The 27,836-nt window shown below is 40.7% G+C and overlaps 2 protein-coding genes across 6 annotated transcripts in view; one reads left to right on the forward strand and one right to left on the reverse strand.

The window, feature by feature from the left end:
• SGTB (small glutamine rich tetratricopeptide repeat containing beta) overlaps window positions 1-8,078 on the reverse strand; it is a 46,855-nt gene extending 38,777 nt beyond the window's left edge. Inside the window, exons 1-2 of one of the 2 annotated variants that reach the window (XM_029217887.1) lie at window positions 7,873-8,078; window positions 6,607-6,728 (exon numbers count right to left, since the gene is read on the reverse strand). In XM_029217887.1, the coding sequence (XP_029073720.1) occupies window positions 6,607-6,706 (100 nt within the window). In that variant the 5' untranslated portion in view covers window positions 6,707-6,728; window positions 7,873-8,078. Of the gene's footprint in view, window positions 1-6,606; window positions 6,729-7,872 lie in introns of those variants that run through there. The other variant, XM_029217888.1, reaches the window with a different exon arrangement.
• A 101-nt stretch (window positions 8,079-8,179) lies between these two features.
• Window positions 8,180-27,836, forward strand: part of NLN (neurolysin) — a 99,563-nt gene continuing 79,906 nt past the window's right edge. For 2 of the 4 annotated variants that reach the window (XM_029217225.1, XM_029217222.1), the window contains exon 1: window positions 8,224-8,383. Coding sequence is in view for 2 of the 4 variants with exons in the window: in XM_029217222.1 (XP_029073055.1) it covers window positions 8,343-8,383 (41 nt within the window). In the remaining 2 variants the exon portion in view is untranslated. Of the gene's footprint in view, window positions 8,384-27,836 lie in introns of all 4 variants that reach the window. The other 2 variants (XM_029217221.1, XM_029217223.1) reach the window with 2 other exon arrangements.

Genomic DNA, 27,836 nt, shown 5'->3' on the forward strand with positions numbered 1-27,836 from the left:
CATATTTAATGGACACAACTCAGCAAGCTGGGGGATAAGTATACACCCGTGAAACCGTCACCACCATCAAGGCCACAGACATATACATACCCATCACTTCCCAACATTTCCTCTTGTCCCCTTTATTGGTGTGTGTGTGTGTGTGTGTGTGTGTGTGTGTGTGTGTGTGTTAAGAACACTTAACGTAAGATCTACCCTCTTACTAGATTTTCAGTATACAATCCAGTTAGCTATAGGCACTGTGCTGAACAGTAGGTCTCTAGAACTTATTTATTTTGCATAACTGAAACTCTGTACCCTTTGACCATTACCTCCCCATTTCCTCTTACCCCAGCCCCTGCCAACCACCATTCTGCTCTGTGCTTCTATGCATTTGACTATTTTAGATTCCACATTAAGTAAACACAATTGTTTTGATACATAAACTTGCTGCCAAAATGTTTAGTGTTCAACGCTAACACTTATTTAGAGAGATAAATGGTTTAGTGAAAAAACCCACCACAGCCTTGGAACTCAGGACTCTCATTATCATTATTAATCTAGAAAAAAAATCTAATAACCTGGGTGCAGTAATTTATCTTACTTTTACCTCAAGATTTTCATTCATGAAACAAGGATTATTATATGTGATCCTCCTTTCAGAAGGTTATACTCAGGAATAAATCATAAAAATCTAAAGAAATTCTATATACAATTTTGCTCCACTTTAACACCAAACAATAATAGTCTGTTTGGTACTGATAAGGAGAGGGACAAGCGAAGAATTCTCAATAATACCATATCCCATCTACATAGCACTTTATACTAAAGCTTCCATATGCTATATTACCTGCCATCACTAATTCTTGACAAATCTAATTGTCTTGACAAATCTATTAGATAGAGGGGGCAGAGATCTCCACCTAACAGACTTAGAAATTAAGATACAGACCAAATGAGTGAGATGCCCAGGATCACTTGATTCAATTCATCAATTCAATTGAACAAATATTTTTTGAGCACCTATCATGTATCAGGCACTTTTCTAGGAGCTTTGTATATAACAGTGAATAAAACAGAAAAGATTCCTGACTGCTTGGGGCTGCCATTGCAGTGGGGGATGGAGAGGCAGACTGTAAACAATATACTATACAAAGTAGAACACGGTGAAGAGGATGGGAGCATGGGGAGCAGAGCAGGGACGCAGGCTGCAGATTCAATGGCATGCTCAGGGAAGGCCTCATTCAGAAAAGAGGACTTGAAGGAGATGGGGATATTACCGTTATCTGGGGGAAGAACATTCCAGGCAGAGAAAACAACTGGAGCAAAAGCCTTTAGGAAAGAGCATTTGGTGCATTTCATTTGGTGCATTCAGAGTGAGGAAGCTAATTTGACTAAAGTCAAATGAGAAAGGGAGGAGTCTGTGAACAACACATCACAGAAGTCCAAATTATATAGATCCTTTAAACAATGACTGAGTAACATGAAGAGTCACTGCAAGATTTTGAGTGGAAAAATGATGGAATCTGACACAGTTTGTTTTAAAGGATCACTGGTTGCTGCATTTAGAAAAGTCAATGAAGCAGCAATTATAGAAGCAGAGAGACCAGTTAGAGGCCATCACAGTAAAATAAATACTTAGTTCTATCCAGGGGTAATATCAGTGGAAGTGGGAAAAAGTCAAGATATCCTTTGAAGTCACAGCCAACAAGATTTACTGAACAGTTAGATGCAGAGTCTAAGAGAAAGACAAGAGTCCAGAATGATAACAAAACTTTTGGCCAGAGCAACTGAAAAGATGGAGTTGTCATCAACTGAGTTGGGGAGGTTGTGGAATAGAACAGATTTTGGGTGGGAGGATCAGGAGTTCAGTCTTGGAAATGTTCAACTTGAGGTGCCTGTTAGACATATAAGTGGAGATAACTAGTAGGCAGTTAGATATAGAAGCCTGGAGTTCAGAAGAAAGGTCTGACCTGAGGGTATACATTTGAGATATCAGCATATACATTTGAGAGATATCAGCATATAAAAAAGAACATTTAAGGCCAAGAAGCTTAACTGTATCATCAAAAAAGTGAATGCAGATAATGAAGAGAAGAAGATCAAGTACTGGACCCTGGATATTCCAGGTGAGGGAAAACAAGAGGAACAAGCAAAGGAAACAGAGAAAGGGCAAACAATGAGATTAGAAGAAAACCAAGAGAGCATGAGGTATCCTGGAAGCCAAGTGAATAAATAAATAAATAAATAAATAAAGTATATGGGTGGAGCTTTATCAGAGGCAGCTAATAAATCAGATGAAGACTGAAAACTGACCATTGAACTACCTAACACAGAAATTGCTGATGACCTTGATGAGAACAGTATGAGTGGAGAGATGGAGGCAAAGGCCTATCTGGAGTGCTTAAGAAAGAGTAGGAGATGGGACTTCCCTTGGTGGTCCAGTGGTTAAGAATCTGCCTTCCAATGCAGGGGATGCGGGCTCGATCCCTGGTTGGGGAACTAAGATCCCACATGCCACAGGGCAACTAAGCCTACGCACCGCAACTACTGAGCCCATGCGCCATGAGCTCTGGAGCCCACATGCCACAACTAGAGAAAAGCCTGCGAGCCACAACGAAGAGCCCACACGCCACAGCAAAAGATCCCGCATGCTGCAACTAAGACACAACGCAGCCAAAAATAAATAAATAAATAAATATTAGGAAGGAAGGAAGGACAGGAGAGGAATTGCAGAAAGCAAGTACAGACAATTCTTTCAAAGAGCTTTCCAGCAAGAGACAAAAAAAGCAGGCAATATTTCAGTGGGGGGAGGGGTAGGTAGTAGTATGGCAAGAGTAATTAATTGTTGTTTTTGAATTTTTAAGAAGGGAGAAAGTTTATATTCTGATGGAAATGATCTAGAAGAGATTGAAAATTTGCTCATGTAAGACAAGGAGGGTAAAATAACTAGAGTGAGAGCCTGGAGTAGGTGAGACAGGATAGAATCCAGTCTGCGAGTAGAGGGGTTTCAGTTATAAAGGACAATGGATAGTTCATCTATGGTATCTTAGCCTGGGCTTCTATGACAGAATACCATAGACTGGGTGGCTGATAGTTCTGGAGACTGGGAAGTGCAAGATCAAGGTGCTAGCAGACTCAACATCTGGTAAGGACCTGCTTTCTGGTTCACAGACAGCACCTTCTTGTTGTGTCCTCACATGGTAGAAAGAGTGAGGGAGCTCTCTGGGGTCTCTTTCATAAGGGCACTAATCCCAGTCATGAGGACCCCACCTCTTAATACCATCACACTGGGCATCAGGTTTCAACATATGAATTTTGGGAGGACACAAATATTTAATCCATAGTATATGGTAATAGTTAGACAGGCAGACAGGCAGAGTATGTGAGTATAGATGCTGGTAGGTGGGTGGATGGGGCACAGAGAGTCTGTGGAAGTTGTTTTCTTATTACTTCAATTTTCTTGATGGAGTAAGAACCAAGGTCATCAACAAAAAGTGAGTACGGGGGAGGAGGTTTGGGGTTTTGAGAAGGCATGAGAAAGTGTTAAAGTGCTCATCTAGAGAGCAAAAATATGAATGAACTTGGAACAGAGGGCAGCATTAAAGGTCCACTTGAGGCTCACGATCATGAACTCAAAGTGGGACTAGTCAGTAAAGCTGGGTGTTTCATTCCATCTATACAAAGTCACATGGATATGGGCATGGAGTAGGTGGAGAGCTGGATTCAAACAAGGCTGGGTTTTACAAGAAAGGGAGCCATATACACCAGCATGATTATAATAATCAACAATGGAATTTAAGCTGGGTAAGAAGAGGGGTGTGAAAAGGTAAGGGATCAATAGCTTGGAGGTATTGGTAGGTCAAAGAATTGTTGGGGTAGGGATTCTATAGGGAGTGAGCTGGAAAGACAGGCAGCAGAAGTGAAATGTTTAAGATAGAGATTAGGGAGAATAACAATAACAAGGTCTAGGGAAGAGTTTCTCAACCTCAGCAACTACTGACATTTTGGACTAGACAATTCTTTACTGTTCAGGACTGTCCTGAGCATTTGTAGTATCTTTAGCAGTATCCACGGCCTCTACCAACTAGATGTCAATAATACCAGCCCCCCAGTCGTAACAACCAAAATACCTCCAGATAATACAAAATCGCCCCAAATTGAGAACCACTGGTCTAGGGTATGACCAAGCAAGTGAAAGTGGTTGAGATCACTGGAGTACAGAAGGTCAAGAAACCAACTGGGAGAGAACTGGAAGAATCAGGTATGAATGTATTACAATTGCCAATAATTAAGATAGGAGTACTGCCAGAGAGACAGTGCGCAGGAGCCACGATAGTCAAAACATGAAGCAGATGTCAGCAGATGACAGTAATTAGGAGTGAGTGACATAACCTGATGACAAGGCTCAAAGCTGATAATACATCAGCTTCACTGTAGTGGTAAAGCTGGTATGAGAACTTAGGCTCCTCTCCTAGGGCTTTTTTATTTTATTAATTATTTATTTATTTATTCACTTTTGGCTGCGTTGGATCTTCACTGCTGCACGCAGGCTTTCTCTAGTTGCAACGAGCGGGGGCTAGTCTTCCTTGCGGTGCACAGGCTTCTCATTGCGGTAGCTTCTCTTGTTGCGGAGTACGGGCACTAGGGCATGCGGGCTTCAGTAGTTGTGGCACATGGGCTCAGTAGTTGTGGCACGCAGGCTCTAGAGCGCAGGCTCAGTAGTTGTGGCGCACAGGCTTAGCTGCTCCTTGGCATGTGGGATCTTCCTGGACCAGGGCTCGAACCTGTGTCTCCTGCACTGGCAGGCGGATTCTTAACCACTGCGCCACCAGGGAAGTCCTCCTAGGGCTTTTTTAAATGTCTAGAAGGTGGGCAGACATTTCCACATGATTTCATGTTCAATTAAATTAGACTCAGAGAGTCAAAAATAGGGGTTGGTCAAAAACAATTGGCACCACTTCTGAATGCCATATATAACACACAACTGAAGGCACATAGTTTTGGCCAAATATCATCCTAAAAATAGGACACAACATCTTGGTTTTTAAAAAACTCTCAATTTTCTTTCTGGCCCTTAAAAGTATTATACTGCCTTTGATGAGAAAAAAAACATCTTTTATTAAATGATTCCATTTATCTGTTTGCTACAGCGCACCATAAACAACATTTTCCTTAGATAACCAGTCGCCTTTATCTTCACATAGTCTAACCATTGAGGAGGACAAAAAGACCCTAATGGACTGATTGCAATCTCCAACTGTGTGTCACCAGCTCCTCTCACTGCCACCTGGAAAGATAATCTCACCAGATTGCAAGCAGATTTAGAGCAAATGCCCAATTTTCATCCCAACTTCCTAAAAGCATATTCACAAGGGAAGTACTTGTTGAAATTAATAGATGTGTCCCCTTTAGACAAGAAACAGCTCGAGATGGGCAATTCAAATTGTACTTTTATTAAATTCTCTCAAATGTACTGTCTCATTGCAATAATTAAATCTTTAGGCCACAAGGAAGCTGGGCTCATTGAACCTCCACAAGCCCAGCTGCAGAATTCTATCTTGTTATGGCTATACTGAATTTAAATTTTCTAATGCATAAACATGAAGCAGAAAAGATGGTGTCAAGGAAACATGTGATGCTATCATCCAAGTCCTGCTCAACTTTACAGATTACTGAATCTAATATTTAAAGCTAACATAGATAAGGGTGAAATCCTCTTATTTCAAGTCCCCCAAGAGGAAGTTATCAGAGCTTAATAGTGATATAATTATTAGACTTGCATAGTGCTCTTATGATGACTAAGGTGTTTTCATATATTGACTCTAAACTGGATGCTTTCCTATTAGGAAAAGACAACAAGATCTTCAAAGTAAGAACCAGGATTTAAATCTCAGCTTTGTCACATATTAGCTGTGTTATATTACTTTATCTGCTTTCATTTACTTATCTGTTGAATGCGGATAATAACTAACTTAACAGTTACTGTGGAGAAAAATTTCCCTACAATATGAATAGCATAGTTCTGACACATAATAGTTGTTCAATAAATAAACAATAGTTGGGCTTCCCTGGTGGCGCAGTGGTTAAGAATCCACCTGCCAATGCAGGGGAAATGGGTTCGAACCCTGGTCCGGGAAGATCCCACATGTGACGGAGCAACTAAGCCCGTGCGCCACAACTGCTGAGCCTGTGCTCTGGAGCCCGCAAGCCACGACTACTGAGCCCACGAGCCAAAACTACTGAAGCCTGCGTGCCCTAGTGCCCGTGCTCCACAACAAGAGAAGCCACTGCAATGAGAAGCCAGTGCACTGCAACGAAGAGTAGCCCCCACTCACCAAAAGCCCACGTGCAGCAACCAAGACCCAATGCAGCCAAAAATAAATAAAATAAAATAAAATAATTTTTAAAATAAATAAAAAACAATAGTCCTCTTGTTGTTAATTGTAAAACACAAAACAAGCCTCAGAGAATGAAAACACCATAACCTTATTGTAAGGTCTCTCTCCTTGAAAAATCTACAAAATGTTCTGATTTTGATACAACAGATCATAAAGTCACGCTTATAGCTATTTTAGTCTTTATTTATAATTATAACACAAATGAACATAGAGAACAGGTACCTACCTTCCAAACTCTCTTGCTCATCTGAAGTATAAGCATCCATCTGACTTTGTTCCCGTAAGAAACGAATAACTGCATAAACTAGGTGCTTGATGGATGACATTTTAAAAGTTTAAACACTTTTCCTTGATAAGAAAAAGGAAAACACTGAAATAAGTAATTTTAAAGAATCAGTGAAGATTATAAATCACAAGGGTCATAAATTACATTAAAAGTAAAAAGTCTGTATTATATTCACTCCTTTCTTTTTAAAGAGTCAAGAGAGCACAAAGTATAGATATGCTAATGTATGACATTTTCATTTACACCCAGTAATATTAGGTTATGTTAAAACTTGCAAAAGTAAAATCTTTCTCAAAACGTGTACAACATAGCTTAAATTCTCACTGAATAGTTCACTGTCTCTTAACAGTTTATATGGTACAGATCCAGAAAAGGACAGGGGTATAGAAGCAGATATAGAAATCCCCAAAAGGCTTTAGTACTAAGTTGAGGGAGATTTCATACTGCTGACTCAGAAGCTGATCCACGCTGAGTATTTTCCTCTGTTTCATGAGATTTTTTTCAAATGTATGCACAATTTACACTCCACCTACTTTTGTAGGTGGAGACAGTTATGTGATGAGAAAATATATTAGGGAAAGGTTGTTCAGCCATTGGGTGTCATTTTTAATAAAAATGGCATTTCTATTTAATCAAGACATGTCAGAAAATCATTGCCTAAGACGATGGATACTACAAACCGACCAATGCTCTCTGCAGTTAACTGTGCTCTCGTGGACAAACTGGAAGCTCTGGGTCATGTTCATTCACATGGAATACTATCGCATCCAAACAGTGGCGCAGGGCCATCATGCATTAATGGCTTATTTCCAATAAATCGAATCATCCATCTGCTCCCCAGGTTCCCTAATTCAAAGCCAGGGTGTGGTACCCACCACTAGGACGTTTATTATTTGTGTGCTTATTTTAAAAGCGAGCCCAGCCAGTAGGCCATGGGGCTGCAAGTACTAAATAAGGCCCCAGGGCAGAAGGGTGAAAAAAGAATGGTGTGGGGGGGGAGGGGAGCGGGGGTACGAGGGGAAATGGAGAAGGGCAACCTCCTCCGGGCTTCTCCCCCTTCCTCTCGCCAGAGCACATCGACCTCCATCTCCCTCCCTTCGGTACCCAGGCCTCGCCTTGGCCCTGACGGGGTTTGCTGCGGGTGCGCGGTGCAGGCCCGGTCTGGGGCGGCGGGAGACGGACCCCTCCCATACAGAAGCCCCTTACCAGGGAAAAGGACGCGAGACAGTGGCAGCGGGCCCGAGGGCGTCGGTAAGTCGGTCCGCCGCCCCGCTGATTCTCCGGGCTTGAGCCTGGCTTCGAAGCGCAGCACTGCGAGCGGTGGCCCAAACTTCCCCGGCCCCCAGACCGCCGCCGCCCCTTAGCCCACCCAGCTGTGCGCTTCAACCCAGCTGAGGAGCCTCGCCAGAACCGCCCCCGGGGCGGTGCAAGACGCACAGGGCGGGACGCTGAGCGGGCGCGGGGCGGGGCGGGGCCGGGCTCAGGCCGGGGCGGGGCTGAAGTGGGCGCCGGCTTGGGGCTGACGCACGTGGGAGGGTTCAGGCGGAGCTTGTCGCCGCCGCCGCCGCTCTTGTCTCTCCTGCTAGGCCGCTGCGCAGCTTCCCGGCGTCCCGAATCCCTCACCCCCAAACCGGAGGAGAGCGCGCCCTCAGCTTCCGTCGCCTTTCGGCGCTCCCATGATAGCCCAGTGCTTTTCGGCTGTGCGAAGCCTCCACAGGTACCTCCCGTGCGCGTGTTAACCTTGACCTTGGGCAGAGCGGGGTCTTCTGCCCCGTCACTGCCAGGCGCCTCCGCCCAGCCTTTCCAGACAGCACCCCTCCGACGCTCCTGGAACCCTCCCTCCCCACAGTCCGCATGGTCTACCCCGAGGGACACCTGGCGCGGGAACTTAGGGCCACCTTTTCTTCATCCGCTCCCTTGAGAGGGCGTCCATTCCCCTTTGTTTGGGACTGCTTCAGCTGCAAGCAGTGAGACTGGTCCCAGGCCCAGCCCAAAACGAATGCAGAAAGATGGTCGGGATAAGTAAATCATTTGACTTTCGTCCCCATCCAGAACTGCAGACCTGTCGTTAACAGTGCCAGCAGCTGTAGACTCGAATAACAATTCTCATTTACCCCTCATGCACATCGTTAGCATACACATCGTTTAACACTCGCACAAGATGCAGCCGCTATGATTTTGCTGCTTATTTCCGTCCATGCTTTCTAATTTCCTTTTTATTTACTTCCCATAAAACATTCGGCCTCTGGCCGGGGCTAATTGACTTGGCCCCAAATGGAGGAAATGATTGCTTGGACACGGTTTGGTGCAGCCCCAGCTGCTGTTTTGGACTGCTTCCTTAGCGCCCTCGCCACACCCCTGTGCCATAGACCAGTAGCAACATGGTGAGAGAATTAAATTCTTTGCACGGATGCGCTGGATGGAATGGTTTTCAGAAACAATGCCACTACCACCCGCATTCCCAAATCTAGCTTTGAACTGAAAATCTGAATGAAGAACCAACAGAAAAAGGGAAATATGTGTTTCTTGCTAGATCCTTATAAAACCTTTAGAACCTAGCAATCAGCCTGTAAGCTTTTTAACAGTTTTCTGTTGTACGTTGCCACTCATCTGTGTGGAGCCTTAGGCTACTCAGTCCTTATAGTTTTGGCACATCTGGGGACAGTAGTGATCATAAAGAGTTAGTGTGATGATTTTGACCATATTTCAGGCTGTCCTTTTAGTCTGCAGGCTGCAAGTGGTATAGCTCTCAAATGAAGCTATACCAACAAATGAAGAAATATATATCTTCCTATAACGCAGGTGTGAGAAGAGAGAATAAATTTCATATTTGACAGTAGTTCTCAAACTTTTTAGTCTCAGGACCTCTTTACCACTCAAAAATTACTGAGGACCTAAGAGCTTCTGTTTATGTGGGTTATATCTTTCCTTATTTACCATATTAGAAATGAAACCAGGGAGATTTTTAAAGTATTTATTAGTTTATTTTTAAAACAGTAATAAATTCATTACATGCATAAATAACATTTTTAACAAAAAATAACTATTTTCCAAAACATCTCCAAAACAGTCAGTGAGAAGATGGTATTGTGGATTTTTTTCCTTTGGGTTTTTATTTTTAATTGTGGTAAAATATACATAAAATTTACCGTTTTAATCATTTTAAGTGCACAATTCAGTGGCATTAAGTACATTCACATTGTTATGTAATCATTACCACTATCCATCTCCAGAACTTTTTCATCATCCCAAACTGAAACTCCTCATCATCCCCTCTTCCAGTACCTGGTAACCACTATTCTTTCTGTCTCTTTGAATTCGACTATTTTAGGTACTTGATACTAGGGGAATCTTACAATATCTGTTCTTCTGAGACTGGCTTATTTCACTTAGCATAATGTCTTTAAGCTTCATCCGTGTTGTAGCATGTGTCAGAATTTCCTTCTTTTTTAAGGCTGAGTAGTATTCTGTTGTATGGATATACCACATTTTATTTGTCAACTCATTCATCCATGGACTTTGGGTTGTTTCCACCTTTTGGCTACTTTGAGTAATGCTGCTATGATCATTGGCATGCACATTTCTGTTTAAGTCTCTAATTTCAATTCTCTGGGATAGGTACTTAGAAGGAGGATTACTGGATCACAGGATAATTCTTTGTTTAATTTTTGAGGAACCACCTTACTGTTTTCCACAGCAGCTGTACCATTTTGCACTCTATTGGCAAAGAACAAGAGTTCCAGTTTTTCCACATCTTCATCAACACTTGTTTTATTTATTTATTTTTAAATAAGAACCATCCTAGGAGTGGCATTGTTTTGCGTTTTTGCAAAACAAATATGTGACTTAATAGAAGGTAGCTGGATTCTTACATCTGCTAACACGTTTATTCTGTTGCACTGGTTCGTTTTGGTTTAAGAAGATGAAGAAAATCCCACCTGTCATGTAGTTGGAAAAAGAAAAGTATTTTAATTTTAATAGACGTTTTAGATAATCATGGGTGTTCTTTGATATCACATCAAAGTTTGACAAGGTGTAGTTTTTATAAGAATGGTTGCAATGTGAAATATGAAACTATCAATGTACTTTTTCTTACTGTTACGTTAAAATCCATAGGTCTGTCTTACACTTGTAATGAGTCTCTTACCTATGCATGATTTTGTAATATCAAACACTATTCATTTGGAAAATAGTGGCTCACTGTGTTATACATAGCTTCCTAATGTTGACATATTTTACATTATCAAATAATCATATTCCTTAATATCATCATCCCATCATAAAAGTCTTCAAATACTAGAAAGCTGGCAAGCTCATGGTGGCAGATACAATTTTTCAAAATTCTAATTTTCATTTGAAAGCTGAAATTTTATCATCGGTAACAAATACTATCAGTTGTTTTCCTTGAAGTGACAGCCTTACTATGTTACATTTTTGAGAGGCTTTCTGCAAAACACTTAAGTCTGGGTAACCATGGTTTGTATGTCAGTCATTTTTTCAAGTATAAATGGTGTTCCATGAGAAAAGCAGGTATTTCAGTTCACAATTCAGTCAATTGCACAAGTGCTTTTAATTTGCACAGCCAAATCCTCTGGACAACCATTGTACTCAGGTATTCAGCCGGTGCACTTTATGCCTACTTTGCCACACATATATTTAATGATTGAGATTTAATAAAATTAATAATTTTTACTATCTCATCAAGGACATTCTAAAGTGGAATTTACATTATTTTTAGCATGAGGGAGTGACAGTGAAGAATATAATGACTACTAGGACAGTTTGGTGTCATTGCCTTGATTTGTTCTAAGGTGCCAACAGTTTTATCTACCATTGCTTTTCACCATCAGTGCAGACGTCAACCAAGTGAAAAAGGTAAATAATGTCTTAGTATTTTTATGAAATACTTTCAACCTCACATACTCCTTGAAATGGTCTCAAGAACCATTCCCCATAGGATTGCAGACCACATTTTGAGAACCACTGGTATGTGTTATGCATATTCTTTGTTTATGCATGGAAGAAAATAAATGTAAAAAGCCGTACAATTATTACTTTTTTAGAAGCTAGCAATCTACCATAAATATATTAACTATTTTGTTACTTAAGGGCATATATTGCAGTTAATCAACATACTCTACAGTAGTAGTAGTCATCCACCCATGGTTCTTGTGAGTGACTTAATCACAGAATCTCTGTTTCAAAATCTGTATCTTCCTAAAGGAGTCAGTACTTGACCGACCACTTGGAAGGCCCTCTATGTACTCCTGATTTCCTGTTTCCTTTGACACTTGGGAATTCATTTTAGTGTTATATGAGTAACTAGGTTTTTACTCAACTGGCTTATGATTTCTCTTGGGTTTTCCTGTTGTTATAGTTGCTATATACTCGTTTCCCAAATCCAGCTTTGCAGCCAGGATCATTGATGGGGGTATTTAGCCAATTTCTTGGGAATAAGTAGACTGGGGATCTGAAGATTGAATTGTACTTGCTGTTCAGCTAACCTTGTGACCTTAATTAAATCACCCAATTTCTCGGATTTCTCTTGAATTCCCTTTTTTTTTGCCGTACGCGGGCCTCTTACTCTTGTGGCCTCTCCCATTGCGGAGCACAGGCTCCGGATGCGCAGGCTCAGCGGCCATGGCTCATGGGCTCAGCCGCTCTGCGGCATGCGGGATCTTCCCGGACTGGGGCACAAACCCGTGTCCCCTGCATCGGCAGGCGAACTCTCAACCACTGCGCCACCAGGGAAGCCCCAAGACTGACATTTTTTTGAAAGACTTTTTCTTCTTATTAAGTGAAACAAAAAGGAAATCAACACAAACTGCAGTAAGTATAAGAGAAAGTCCAGCTTGCAAAATATGGATTTCTGACTTACCATAGCTTATTTTGGAAGACCCTGTTCTTTTCCACCTACTCTGAGATTATCTATACCTCCTGCTTAGCGTTCAAAAGGGCACCCTCTTTATTTCTCAGACACACTTAGCTGGTATCTTTGATACCTAATCTTACTTGCTGTCAAGACCAAGAGAAAATTCTTTTTCTGCCTCACATTGTAGACAGGGTTGTAGGGACTGAAACAGTTGACGGCTGCTTGCCACAAAGCATGACATGTATACTATAAGGCTACATTGTTAGATCTTATCATTCTAACACTGAAAATTATATATTTATACAGCTTTCACATCCTCATAGGAATTTTCTGGCAAGACACAGCATAAAGAAACACAAATTATTTATGTAAATGAGAAGAAAATGAATGATAGTAGATTCCAACTACCAGTTGTACAGCTTTTTTGGAGGTCTCATATTCAGTCACTTTTTCATTTTACAAGTATTTACTGAGCATCTGTTAAGTTATTGTTTAATCTCAGTACCACCTTATTCTAAACTATACAGCATTCCCTTGTAAATCCTCTCTTTTGCCATTGTTCTCTGTCTCAGTGAATGTCACCAGTTACCCAAGTCAAAAGCCTTGGAGCTGTTCCTGGCCTTCTCTCTGTAACGTTTCCGTCAACTCCCAAGTCTTCAAATTCTTTCTCTTTTCTCTATTCGAGGTACCACCGCTATAATCCAAATCTTTATCATCAGTCTCAGCCTCAGTTTTTGCTTCCTACTAATATACTTTCCTTATGAAAAAAGAGATCTTTATGAAACGCAAATGTGATGTGTCACACTCCAGTTTAAAATTCTTCTTTTGATTGCCATGAATCTTAGGATAAAATCAAAACTCTTTCATATGCTTTATAAAGCCCTATACAGTCTGACCATGACTTAGCTCTCCCAGCTTCTCTTAACTCAATGTTTCAGCCAGAGAATTCATATCCTCATCTCCTGGCGTTAAATTAACACATGTTAATATCTTATTTGGAGTATGCTTCTCTTCCCCTACCTTTCCACAGCCTAGCTAATACTTGTCATTCAACTTAAAACTTATTATAGGGCTTCCCTGGTGGCGCAGTGGTTTAAAATCCGCCTGCCGATGCAGGGGACACGGGTTCGTGCCCCGGTCCGGGAAGATCCCACACGCCGCGGAGCAGCTGGGCCTGTGAGCCATGGCCGCTGAGCCTGAGCGTCCAGAACCTGTGCTCCGCCAACGGGAGAGGCCACAACAGTGAGAGGCCCGCGTACCCCCCCCCAAAAAAAAATGTTATCACAAATGCATGTTTCCCTAAGCAATATATGGTTTAGTTTCACATGATGGAACTAGTTTGACATGGCTGTGGTTCACTTTTTTGGTTGTTAGGTCTTTCCTTGTGTGACCATTCCAAAATTTATTATCCATTTTCTCGTCAGTGGGTTGTTCCCAGTTATTTGCTATTATAAGCAATACTGCTATGAATATTCTTGTATTTTCTCCTGATACATATGTGCAAGGGGAAGACCTAAGAAAAATTTCTGGGTTTGTAGGACATATGTACATTCTCAACTTTACCAAATGATGTCCAATTCTTTTCCAAAGTGGTGATGCTAATTTACTCCCTCTCGCTGTATATCCTTCATGAGTAGCCATTGATCCTCCATCCTTAGCAATTCTTGGTGTTGTCAGACCTTTTACCAATCCAAGGTTGTAAAATGGTACCTCTTGGTTTTTTATGTATTGCTGTGTTTACTAATGCGTTTGAGCTGTTTTCATGTTTATATGCCATTTGTATTTTATGCCTGTTAGTGTCTTTTGCCCATTTTCTTATTTGCTTGTTTATTTTTTTCATATTGAATTTAAGTACTATTTATATATTCTAGATACGTTTCATTTGATTTCCATTCAAAAGTACATATTTATAGTGTATTTTACCTATGCCAGCCACTGAGCTAACTCTGAGAATGGAGCTGTGGACATGACAGATTATCCCTGTCCACAAGGGTTCATGCCCTTACTCTGTTTAAGGACTCAGAAAGCAATCAAACATATCTCTAAAGCAGATTGGGATAGATGCTGTTAATATCAGCTTAGTTTGCACTTCCTCAGGGTCAACTTGCCTGACTCCTACTAAATTTGATCCCTCTGAATACTGTAAGTAATTCCGTAGCATACACGTTATTATTAATAGTGTTTGTCTTCCACAGTAGTTCACAAGTTTTCTGAGATCAGGAGCCTGATTTTTTGTTGTTGTTCATGTCTGTACCTCCAGCATTTAGCATGGTGTTGTTCCCAGAGTAGTTGCTTAACAACCATATGTAGTGACTGGATGGATGAAAAGATGTCATCAGTGGTAATAACTGAAAATTCAGCATTCATTCCTGATATCTAAGGAGTATAGGCCTAGATTTGGCATTTTTATATTGACAATGACAGTATAACTTCTAGTAGGAAGTAAATATTTCAAACCCTATAGGAAATAGCTCATTGTGAATTTCTTTATGCAAAAAAAAAAAGTTGCAAGAGGAAATTTATATCTAAGTATTAATTTAGATCTAGTCGTGTAATAAAAAATTACAGAGTAGAGTGCAGTAGGAAGCTAACCTAACCAACAGACTCATAGGAATTTTGAGTATATACTAGGTGATATGAGGCAGAAGAGAAGCCATATGTTAAAAGACATGATCTTTGTCATATTCCCTTGTCACCACTGAGGGCATTCAAATAGTGACTTGGTGCCTTACAGACCAGTTGGTGGATCTGTAGAGTAATAGCCTAATTAATGAATACTCTATATATTAATATACATTAAGATATTAATAGCAAAGCTCATTCTACATTGTCAACCTGGATATGAAAGAAGTTGAAAGAGGTGCTAGTTTCTGAAGTACTGGGTCAGAAGCAACCAAGCTGAGAAGTTAACAAAGGTGAACTTCTCATGAGTGGGTGTGGGGTCAGCCCAGGGCAGAGAAACCAGACTCTCTGGACTTGTATGACCTGGGAGTTACTTGGTACTGGGGAAACACATGACATTAAGCAGAGTATAATCCTGAGAAAAGCCAAAATACTTAACTTGTTGTACAGACCAGGAAGGTAATGACATGCAGCTTGCCCTACTTGGTGGAAGAAGTACCCAGGAGAACCCAAAAAAGCCATGATGGTGGATTCATATACTGGAACACATCTCATTCCTGCTCTATTAGATCTAGACCCTGTGCTGTAAGTACTATACTCCCATAACTGCACAAAAGAAACTGAAGGGAAGTAAAAACAAAAAAAACTTGCTTAGAATGGCAAAAAGGACCAAGGCTACTCAGTAAGATGTATAACAGCTCATCAAAATGTTTTTAATGACACTGAAAAATTGTAAAGTTACAGAAATGATGGATAGTAGAATGTGGTTGATTGAAACCTATACATAACTTTCAAATCTTCATTCACTCATGTCACAAATATTGGCCAGCCCAATATTTGCTTGTTGAAATTTACTTTGTACTCCCCCTCTTTACCATAATTAATTTGTGATTGCTTACCTTAAAATACACCTTAAGATTAATAAAGGGAAAAGAATATTAGGCAAAAAAATGTTTAAACATTAGAGTCAGTCTAATTCTTTTAACTGGGTTCAGAACTGTTAACTTTCTGGCAGTAAAGGCAAAGGGAAAACATACCGTTAAAAATTATCAGAAACAGAGTTTTTCCTGGTACTGTTCGTGAGATAAATTTATCATTTGGGTGCATTATACAGGGGAAATTGAGTGAATGCAATGAATAATAGCCTCAATAATACTTACATAGTAAATGCATAAGTAGACTTTGTATGGGCAATTTCTTATTCTGATCTTTCTTAAAAGACCAAGGCAGTACACGCTAGTAAGGGTGATAAGGCACATACATAAATAATTATAATACAAGATGGAGGGTGATAAGTACCACAGAGAGTAATAGAGAAATTGATATGGGAGTTCAGAGGTAGGAGAGATTATTTTCAGGATAAAAGGAAGTGGCAAGGTCATAATTGGTCCTGGAAGAGTGGTAGGATTTGGACGTGTGAAGACCAGGGGAGGGAGTTCTCTTCCCCTCAGACTGTTTACCTGAATTTAGAAATAGGCACATTAAGTAAGTTGAGTGTCCAAGGCAAACATGCTAAAAACTAATGAAATGACTCCAAGAAAGAGAATGTACTACACCTTAAATTTATACAATGTTATATGGGAATTATAGCTCAATAAAGCTGGAAAAAGAACAAAGCTCAGTATGTAGAGATTTACACCAAAAAAAAAAAAAAAAAGGGAAAGAGAATCTGCAGGGACTTCCCTGGCAGTCCAGTGGTTAAGATTTCACCTTCCAAAGCAGAGGGTGCGGGTTCGATCCCTGGTAGGGGAGCTAAGATCCCACATGCCTCAGGGCCAAAGAATCAAAACAAAACAGAAACAGTATTGTAACGAATTCAATAACGACTTTAAAAATGGTCCACATCAGGGCTTCCTTGGTGGCGCAGTGGTTGAGAGTCCGCCTGCCGATGCAGGGGACACGGGTTCGTGCCCCGGTCCGGGAAGATCCCACATGCCGCGGAGCAGCTAGGCCCATGAGCCATGGCCGCTGAGCCTGCGCGTCCGGAGCCTGTGCTCCGCAGCGGGAGAGGCCACAATAGTGAGAGGCTCGCGTACCGCAAAAAAAAAATAAAAATGGTCCACATAAAAAAAAATCTTAAAAAAAAATACATTTAATAAAAAAGAGAGAAAATTTGCAAACCACATGGCGTTGGAGGCAGACCTGGTTTCAAATGCTTGTGTAATCTCACTAAGCTTCGGTTTCTTCAACCCTAAAATAGAGATAACATTTACTACCTCCTACAGTTTTTGTAAGGAGCGCAGGAACCATTGTATGTGAGAACATCTAGCACAGTGTTTGATACCAAGTGAGTCCATAATAACTTATAATTTGCTCCCTTCCATTCAAGGTAAAAGAAAGTAGTTCTAAGGACTTGGATTTTTTTTTTTTTTTTTTTTTTGGCTGTGTTAGGTCTTCGTTGCTGTGTGCAGGCTTTCTCTAGCTGCGGCGAGTGGAGGCTACGCTTCGTTGCAGTGCGCAGGCGTCTCATTGCAGTGGCTTGTTGCGGAGTACAGGGTCTAGGCGCGAGGGCTTCAGTAGTTGTAGCACATGGGCTCAGTAGTTGTGGCTTGCAGGTTCTAGAGCGCAGGCTCGGTACTTGTGGCGCACGGGCTTAGTTGCTCCGTGGCATGTGGGATCTTCCCGGACCAGGGCTCAAACCCGTGTCCCCTGCATCAGGTGGATTCTTAACCACTGTGCCACCAGGGAAGCCCTAAGGACTTGGATAATTAAGAACTGACTAGGGATCTTCTTCAACTTATAGTAGAGTTATGTCGCCATGAACGCATCTTAAGTTGAAAAGTCAAAATACTTTTAATACACCTACCTACCAAACATCATAGCTTAGCCTAGCCTACCTTAAATGTTTTCAGAGCACTTATATTAGCAAAAGCCTATTTTATAATAATGTGTTGAATGTCTCGTGTAATTTGTTGAATACTGTACTGAAAGTAAAAAACAGAAATGTGTGGTTACAGAATAGTTGTATGTGTATTGGTATTTACCCTCATAACTGCATGGCAGACTGGAAGCTGCGGCCCACTGCCACTGCCCAGCATCATGACAGAGTATCGTCCCATGTATCTCAAGCCTGGGAAAAGATCAAAATTCAGAGTTTGAAGTATAGTTTCTACTGAATGCATATCGCTTTCACAGCATCATGAAGTCAAAAATCTTAAGTCTAGCCATTGTAATTCAAGGACTGTCTATACTTGTGAATATTGAAAGTCACAAATGCTTTATCAGTGACTGGGGGGAGGCTATAAATGACCTACTAATGAAATTAGTAGTGAAAAATTAAAGTTCCAGAGGATCTCAACTCACTATAACACCATTCTAATCGGGAGGAGATTCTTAATAGTATCAAGTATGAAGTCTTATATTTAAGCTAAACACATCACCTATCTGAGAGCAGGATGATGTAAGAGCAGCACATGGGAAAAACTTAGAACCTTGAGTTGTTTTCGGTTTCAGTATGAATTAGCAGCTTGATGTGGCTGCCAAAGAACAAGAGAGGAAAGAGCCACTAATCAGATGACACTTTAAGTCTTGGGTGTTAGTTGCCAAATGCAGTGGATACTTTTCAGTCCTGATTTTGCTTGGTCTCCATGTAACATTTACACTGTTGGCCACACATGATTTCTTGACTTCCAGAGAATCAAATTCCTAATTTTCCTTTATTACAAGGAATCCTCAAATTTCTTTCAAGCTTCCTTTTCCTGACACTTGCCTCTCAAGCCCTAGTTTTTCTCAAGTTTCTATTCTTAACTTCTACTGTAAATCCCTTTTTTTGTCTCCTTTCTTTGAGCAGACATACATGCTGGAGTCTCTCCCACACACCCTGCTGTCTGAAACCTTCCCTCAACCCACCTGGTATGCACTTTTCCTTTCCATACTTTTCTAGATTTCCCCAGTGTTCTTATCTACATGCTGTTCTTAGATGCCCCAGTCCATTCTAACAATTGTACATCTGAATACATCTACAGCTATGTCTCCCACCCGGAGCCCTCTCCTTGCCTTCAGGTTCATATATCCAACTGTCAGGTCACCACAGCTTCATACCCTGGCGTATGTCATAAGCACTGAAAAAAATCAACATTTCCGAAACTTACCTAGCAGTGTTTCCCCAAACCTGACCTTGCATTTTCTATTTGCAAGAGTAAATGTGCTATGTTCATTTGCTACGGTCCCACCCATCAACCCACCCACCCAAACTGGAAACTATGACATCCCGTCTTTGCCAGTTTTACCTCTTGAATATTTCTTGAACCCATTGTTTCCTCTTCCACTCCCACTACCACTTTTTTTAAAAATATGTATTTATTTATTTGGCTGTGCCAGGTCTTAGTTGCGGCACGTGGGATCTTCGTTGCTATGTGCGGGATCTTCAGGATCTTAGTTGTGGCATGTGGGCTCTTAGTTGCAGCATGCAGGCTCTTAGTTGCAGCATGCAGGATCTAGTTCCCTGATCAGGGATCAAACCAGGGCCCCCTGCATTGGGAGTGCAGAGTCTTAACCACTGGACCACCAGGGAAGGCTGCCTACTACCACTTTTAATTTAGTTGTTCATCCATATTACTGAAGCCTCCTAACTGACCTCCTTTGCCTCCTAAAATGGACCTTTCATACTTCCCACAGCTGTTAGAGTACCTAGCTAAAATGCAGATCTTGTACATACACACCTGTGTTCACAGCAGCACTATTTATAATATCCAAGACATGGAAACAACCTAAATGTCCATCAACAGATGAATGGATAAAGAAGATATGGTACATATATGCAGTGGAATATTATTCAGCCATAAAAAAAGAATGAAATAATGCCATTTGCAGCTACATGGATGGACCTAGAGATTATCATACCAAGCGAAAGTCAGAAAGAGAAAGACAAATACCATATGATATCACTTATATGTGAAATCTAAAATATGACACAAATGAACTTATCTACGAAACAGAAACAGATTCACATAGAGAACAAGCTTACGGTTGCCAAGGCGGAGGGGGGTGGGGGAGGGATGGATTGGGAGTTTGGGATTAGCAGATGCAAACTCTTATATAAAGAGTGGATAAACAACAAGGTCCTGTTGTATAGCACAGGGAACTATATTCAATATCCTATAATAAACCATAATGAAAAAGAATATATATGTATAACTGAATAACTTTGCTGTATACCAGAAACTAACACAACATTGTAAATTAACTATACTTCAATACAAAAACTAAATAAAATACAGATCTTACCTTCTCACTCAGGGCTTCGATACAAAGTTTAAGGTCTCCAGCATGACATAAATAAACCCATGGAATCTTGTCTATCAACCTCACCAGCCTCATCTTTCTCTGATTCCCATCTCTAACTTCCAAATTGGTTGTAATTCTTGCAATACACTCTACCAGTGATTGAAAATGGGCCTTTGCTAATCCTGTCCTCTATTCCAGGCTTGCCCTTATGCTTCTTCACATACCACACCCCATCCTTCCCTGGATAATTCCTGTTGATGCCCCCTCCCCAAGAAGATTGCTCTGATTTCCCAGTCTGAGTATTGTTTCTCTGTCCAGCTGTAACATCTTGTATATAATTCTGTAATTGCATTTACATGATATTGTTGTTATCTGTGTCTGATACACATAAGATCAATAAGTATCTGCTACATTCATTTTAGTATGTTTTTCTGCCATACTAGCCAGTAGGGTCCTTAAAGCCTTATTCATCTTTTATCTTTAGCAGCTAGCTCTGTGCTTACTTTCCCCAGAGCTCCAAATGCATGCTCCACTTCTCTACTTGGATATCTTACTGACATTATAAACTCAGCATGTCTATAATTGAATGCCTATAAAGCTCCAATTTCCCCCAGTCTTCCCACTCTCTCCCCAAAAAAGAAAAAGAAGGAAACATTCTAATCTGCTTCTCCTCCTGAACCCTCTAGCTGTCACTCACATCCATGCAAAGCCAAAAGTGGTCATCTTAGACTTCCTCTCTCCTCCCACCCTCGTCTCACCAAGCCTTGTGGGGCTGCTTTTGAAAGATTCAGTCTAGACCCTCCAGTTCTGAAACTCTGTTGTTCTGCTGGTAAGCAGCAGCTTGGCTTATACAAAATAATATAACTTTGGGGGGTTGAAAGAAGCAGCTTAGTAAATAGTTAAGGTTTCAGACTCTGGAATAAGATTGCCTGGTTCACATCCCAGATCTGCCACTTAGTTGTGTGACTCTGGCATGATTGTCAACCGTTCTCTGCCTCGGTTTCTTCATCTATACAATGAGGATTAAATGAGATAATGCATTAAAAAAACAGCACAGTGCATGGACATAATTAGCACTTCATAAGTGCATAAATGACTTTGTATTATATTCAGGTAGGTGCTTTTCTTTGCTTTCAGTGTGACTTCCAAACCTCAAGGACCTAAGGTTGGTAGTTATTCATCCTTCATCTTTGTTAGGAAGTGTTTTTAAAACCTGCCTTTTGTCTTTATCGGTGAGGAAACTCTCTTCTCTGCTTTAAAGGGTAGCCTTCTGATATACAGACAGTCAAAGAATTTGAAATCATTTTTACCATCTTGAAGTAAATTAAATACGTGTCATTGTTATTTTCCTTTCTCACATAGTCTGTTGATTTACTTATTTCTCACATAAGTAAATGACAGTTGGCTTCTAGGGGTTGCTGGCCAGACCAGCAGGAGAATTGGGATATGGCATGGGTCAACACAGAGCCACATGGACCATGCCCTCTGATTATGTCTGTCTGTCTCAACAAGGACAGGAAAGAGTAAAGAAAAGTAGCAGGCACTGACAAGGTGTTAGGTTAATAACTGTGGGCAACTTGAAGAGAATGGCAGAACTGTCAAAGTGAATGGTGTGATTGGTGATTTAGTATTTAACAACATTGACTCCAGAGCAAGACTGCCGGAGTTACCACTTATAGCTGTGTGACCTTGGGTAAGTTATTTGACCTCTCTGTGCGTCAGTTTCATCATTTCTAGAAATGGAGATAAAATAGAGTCTCTGTCACAGTGTTGTTCAAAGGATTAAATGAGTTAGTATATGCAAAGCAGTGCCTGCTGTGTAAATGTTTGACACTGTTTTTATTGATGGTAGTGGCAGTGGCCAAACAGCAACTAGAAGCTTATTCATTAACTAGATGAAGTAGGAAGCCAGCCATCTGATAGCTATGTCCAAAGTTGTCAGCCTCAAGTTTTAGATACACTAGAAAGCAGTATCACTTTGAATCTTCTCTAATAATCCATTTATAATGTAATATTCACTGTATCTGCAGTGAAGTATAGTTAATTACTTGACTTAGCATCACTGAGCTTCATCCTAAATTAAAGGATTTGAACCAGCTGGTTTCTTAGGCCCCTTCCAGCTGTGAATTTATGAACCTTCATTTACTGGTCAAATATATTTTGTGTTGTAGTTTCTTCTAGCTTCTTACATGTGCTCTAGTTTTCCCTTGGGGTTTGCTCCATTCTTATCCCTTTTAATCTGCTTGTCAGCATGAGTATTGTTTTAATGTTGAGTTATTATGTTTTTCAAACCACATGTCTGAGGTTAGAATAGCAACTAGAGCTATTTTTAATTTAAAATTTTACTTTTTATTATGTAAATTTTCAGCCACAAATAGAAGTCATGAAATTAGTATAGGTTTAAAATTACTAGCTCATGGCCAGTCTCTTTTCATGTGCCTCTTCATCCTCCAATTATTTTTATTTTTTTATTTTTTATTTTTATTTTTATTTTTTTTTGCGGTACACGGGCCTCTCACTGCTCGTGGCCTCTCCAGTTGCGGAGCACAGGCTCCGGACGTGCAGGCTCAGCGGCCATGGCTCACGGGCCCAGCCGCTACACGGCCGGACCGGGGCACGAACCCGTGTCCCCCGCACCGGCAGGCGGACTCCCAACCACTGCACTACCAGGGAAGCCCCCTCCAATTATTGTTAAACATATGCCCAACATTTTATTGATACTACTTTAATCATAAGTATTTCGGTATATAAATAGCTCTAAGAGATAAAAATTTTTTTCAAAAATAATCACAATACCATTGTCACATGTAAAAATAATAAACACCCATTTGTGGTTGAACCAGTCTTTAAAAATAAAAGCAAACTAGTTATTAGTCAGGCCTAGGAAGAGGATTTGGGCATCATCATTCACTCAACAAAATACCCATGCACAGATGACCCAAAAGAAAAACAAAAAAAAGGCTAAGTATTAAATACTGTACTGAGGAGAGAAGTCTCTCTCCTGAGTAATTTACTAAGCATTTCAATTCTGAAAATTATGCCCCAAACACCAATTAAATGTGCCAGAAGCAATTTATTCATCCGCCTAGAGAAAAATAAAAGTGGAATGTCTTTTTGAGTTGTGGTTTTCCATGTATGTGGGTACACCCTTTACTAATGAATTATTGAAGAAGTCTTGATTTCATTTGTGACACAGTACTTCATTTTAGATGCTCCGTGGTCTCAGGTGGCTTTTCTTAAGCCAGTTAAAGGATTTAAGAAAAGAAGTCTGTGCATGTTCATTTATTATAACTTTATTTAAAACCTGTAATTATTAAACCACTTGTCCTATACAAGTCAATTAGACTATTATCTTCTGTTTCTTATTTTCAGAACCTGAGATTTTTCTACTTCATTCTTTATAACTTAGTAATATGAACCTTTTGTAAAAGTTCTATTTTTTTTTTTATAAATTTATTTTTATTTATTTTTGGCTGTGTTGTGTCTTTGTTGCTGCGCACTGGCTTTCTCTAGTTGCGGTGAGCAGGGGCTACTCTTCGTTGCGGTGCGCGGGCTTCTCATTGTGGTGGCTTCTCTTGTTGGGGAGCACGGGCTCTAGGCGCGCGGGCTTCAGTAGTTGTGGCTCGCGGGCTTAGTTGCTCTGCCACAGGTGAGATCTTCCCGGACCACCAGGGCTTGAATCTGTGGTCGAGCATTGGCAGGCGGATTCTTAACCACTGCGCCACCAGGGAAGCGCTAAAAGTTCCATTTATTAAGAGTAGAAATATTACAAACATTTATAGTGTCACACAGATTCACTATGTTATGAAGTAGAAACTAAGACACCATTGTAAAGCAATTATACTCCAATAAAGATGTTAAAAAGAAAACCTTAAGCTGTTTCTTTCTAACATTTTTAAATTTTTATTTCTATTTCTTGGAAAAGATGACTTTGAAGAGGCCCTTTTCATTTATTTACAATGAAATTTGGAAACAAGAACTTATTTCTATTACATTCCAAAATCCAAAATCAAATTGCCTTTTTTCCTTTTTTTAAATGGGTCACTAACATTTTAAGAAAGAGTTGAAAGTAAATCATTCATTCCTAGGGGAGCCTTTGTATAATATAATTAATTCTACTTTTAAGCCTTGTTGATATAGGAAATTGTACACAACTGAGATTTTATGTGGTACTGTTTCCAAAATAGTATGTTTTCACTATGTAAGACCAAGATTGGACCATTATTGTTGCACTGGTCACTTTAGTCATCCAATTTAAATGCTACATTTGTGAATACCAAAATGAGATGGCCCAATAAAAGAAAATGGGTAATGCTTTTGGCTTTATCAGATGCTGGAGGCTACTCAGAATAAAGGCCACTGGAATGTCTCCATGTTTAGGATAGATCTGCTCTGTTCTCAATATGTTTGTAGCTGAGTTCATGGTGTACATTTTTGTGAATGGCTGTTTATGGGCAGTGTACTGTGTAACTTTGGCAAGAGCACTTTGAAAGTTCAATCTTTTCATAAGGTTTCTTTCTAGAGCTGCTAAACATTTTCTGCCCAATCTAAAAATTACTTTCCTATACCAGCAGGTGGAAGCAAGAGCAGTCAAATTGTAGTACTTTGCTTTCTAAGTGTACCAGCATGTCCTGTAGATAATCTATCCATGACTCAGAGTATCTTTGATATATCACTTTAATTACTTTTCTTTAACAACTTTATTGTCTTAGCACATTCTCTTGATTGCTTTATCACCTTATTAGTGTCTGGGGCCAAAACTAATAGTCATTCTAAGACAGGCTAATTTAGATTTTTCATTGCTTTCTTATACTTCATTCAAGTTACAACATATACGCTATGCGCTGATACATTCTTCCACATTTGCCAACAAGTAAAAAGATGACTAAGACACGGTCTGCATTCTCAAAGAACTTACTTTCTAGGGGAATGAGAAGGAGAATATCTTCTTTATTCTTCCCCTGACCTGGGAGAACAGATCATTCAGCCTTCCTAGTGTGTCTCCAAGTAACCTGTGGCTGGCATTCAGTATTCACAGAAATTTTAATTCATTCAACAGATATTTACTGGGTACCAGGTACTATGTAGGGGCTTAATTAATAAACTTGGGCTTTTTTCCTAACAGAGTTTTTTTTAAAAAGACTGAAACGCTCTTCAGGAGAAGTATCATTCATTTAAAAAATTTTCAATTCAGATTATATAGATCAGGTTGACATATAGACACTAAAACATTGAACTTAAGGGTTTAGAAGCAGTTAATGTGAGTAACATCCCCTGGAATATACTTAGAAGACCTCCCACAAACGCTAGTCAAAATAAAATTAACGTAAGCTATTCTAGATCAATTCTGTTAGCTGTTTACTGACATCTAATAATAGTAGTAGTAGTAGTAGTAGTAGTAATAATAAAATATTTTATACAAAGAATATAAAAGAAAGAGGAGAACCAAGTTTTAAGGTTGTGTGTGTGTGCAGAGTGAGAGAAATATAAGAACCTCCCCAAGGTAGATGACTAAGACACAGTCTGCATTCTCAAAGAACTTACTTTCTGTGGAATGAGAAGGAGAATGTCTTCTTCATTCTTCCCCTGACCTGGGAGAACAGATCATTCTAGTGGAATGAGAAGGAGAATGTCTTCTTCATTCTTCCCCTGACCTGGGAGAACAGATCATTGCTCTGTCTTCTAAATTCCCCATTGCTTTATTCATATAAAATTTGCTGCCTCGGGCTTCCCTGGTGGGAAGAATCTACCTGCCAATGCAGGGGACACGGGTTTGAGCCCTGGTCGTGGAAGATCCCACATGCTGTGGAACAACTAAGCCCGTGCACCACAACTACTGAACCTGCGCTGTAGAGCCCGTGAGGCACAACTTCTGAGCCCATGCACCACAACTACTGAAGCCCGCACACCTAGAGCCCGTGCTCCGCAACAAGAGAAGCCACCACAGTGAGAAGCCCCCACTCGCCACAACTAGAGAAAGCCCGCGCACAGCAACAAAGACCCAACACAGCCAAAAATAAATAAATAAAAAATATATATACATATTTTTTAAAAAATTTGCTGCCTGATATTCTAATCCATCTCTGTGTCTCTTCTTCACAAGTCTATAAGCTCCTGGAAGGCAGTAACTGTGTCTTATTCATCTTTGTAACCTCATTGTTTACTGAAGGAGTGATTGAGTCAACTAATATACTTCATGAGAAAGCTCTTTGTAATGAGCCCTTTTTGGGGAGGAATATAATCTGCAATGTAGGCATAATCACAGAGGATGGTAACAAGTCAATATCTTTATCTGAGAAATCACCAGGGAATAGAGAACTAGCATTTGTTGTATAGAAAGTTTTCTTAGAATGCCTCAGCTGAACCTTACCCACAAGAAATGTAGGTTATTCGTTTGCCTGAGCACTTTAAGAAAGCATTTGCAACTTCCTAGGAATACACTTTATCAAGTGGTTTACTGCTTACCTACGAGTAGTTAATCAAAGGGCTCTGGAAAAAGTGAGACCTGGGTGCAAAGGGTCGCCATCAGGTTGTCCAATGAGTTGAGTTGTTTGAGTTGTTTTACTCTTTGGAAATGGGTGACTAAAAGGTGTCCATGGGGACTTCCCTGGTGGCACAGTGGTTGAGAATCCGCCTGCCAATGCAGGGGACACGGGTTCGAGCCCTGGTCCGGGAAGATCCCACATGCTGTGGAGCAAGTAAGCCCATGCACCACAACTACTGAGCCTGCGCTCTAGAGCCCGTGAGCCACAACTACTGAGCCCGCGTGCCACAACTACTGAGCCCGTGCACCTAGAGCCTATGCTTTGCAACAAGAGAAGCCACCGCAATGAGAAGCCCGTGCACCGCACCGCAACGAAGAGTAGCCCCCGCTCGCCGCAACTAGAGAAAGCCCATGCACAGCAATGAAGACCCAATGCAGCCAAAAATTAATAAATAAATTTATTTTTTAAAAAAGTTCTATAAAAAAAAAAAAGGTGCCCATGCCTAGCTGGCCTGTTTTTCAGAGCTGGATGAAAGCTGAAGTGGAGCATTTATCCACAGCCCTTGCAGCAATCCTTCACGGAGTGGTATAGACAACAGATCAGACTAGTGATGTCAGTATATATGCTTTAACTACCTACCTTATTCTCTCCCCATTACAAGCGGGGTGGAAGATCAGGGAGGTGCAGTTGGTGACACATCTGATGTTTTCCTTTTCTAGGATTCAGGTGCAACATGAATATAGCATAGTAGTTAAGAATGTGGGCTTTGGGGCTTCCTTGGTGGCGCAGTGGTTGAGAGTCCGCCTGCCGATGCAGGGGACACGGGTTCGTGCCCCGGGCCGGGAAGATCCCACATGCCGCAGAGTGGCTGGGCCCGTGAGCCATGGCCGCTGGGCCTGCGTGTCCGGAGCCTGTGCTCCGCAACGGGAGAGGCCACAACAGTGAGAGGCCCGCGTACCACAAAA

The sequence above is a fragment of the Monodon monoceros genome, unplaced genomic scaffold, assembly GCF_005190385.1.
Source record: "Monodon monoceros isolate NGI ecotype Baffin Bay Population unplaced genomic scaffold, NGI_Narwhal_1 Super_Scaffold_12, whole genome shotgun sequence".
Classification (NCBI taxonomy): domain Eukaryota; kingdom Metazoa; phylum Chordata; class Mammalia; order Artiodactyla; family Monodontidae; genus Monodon; species Monodon monoceros.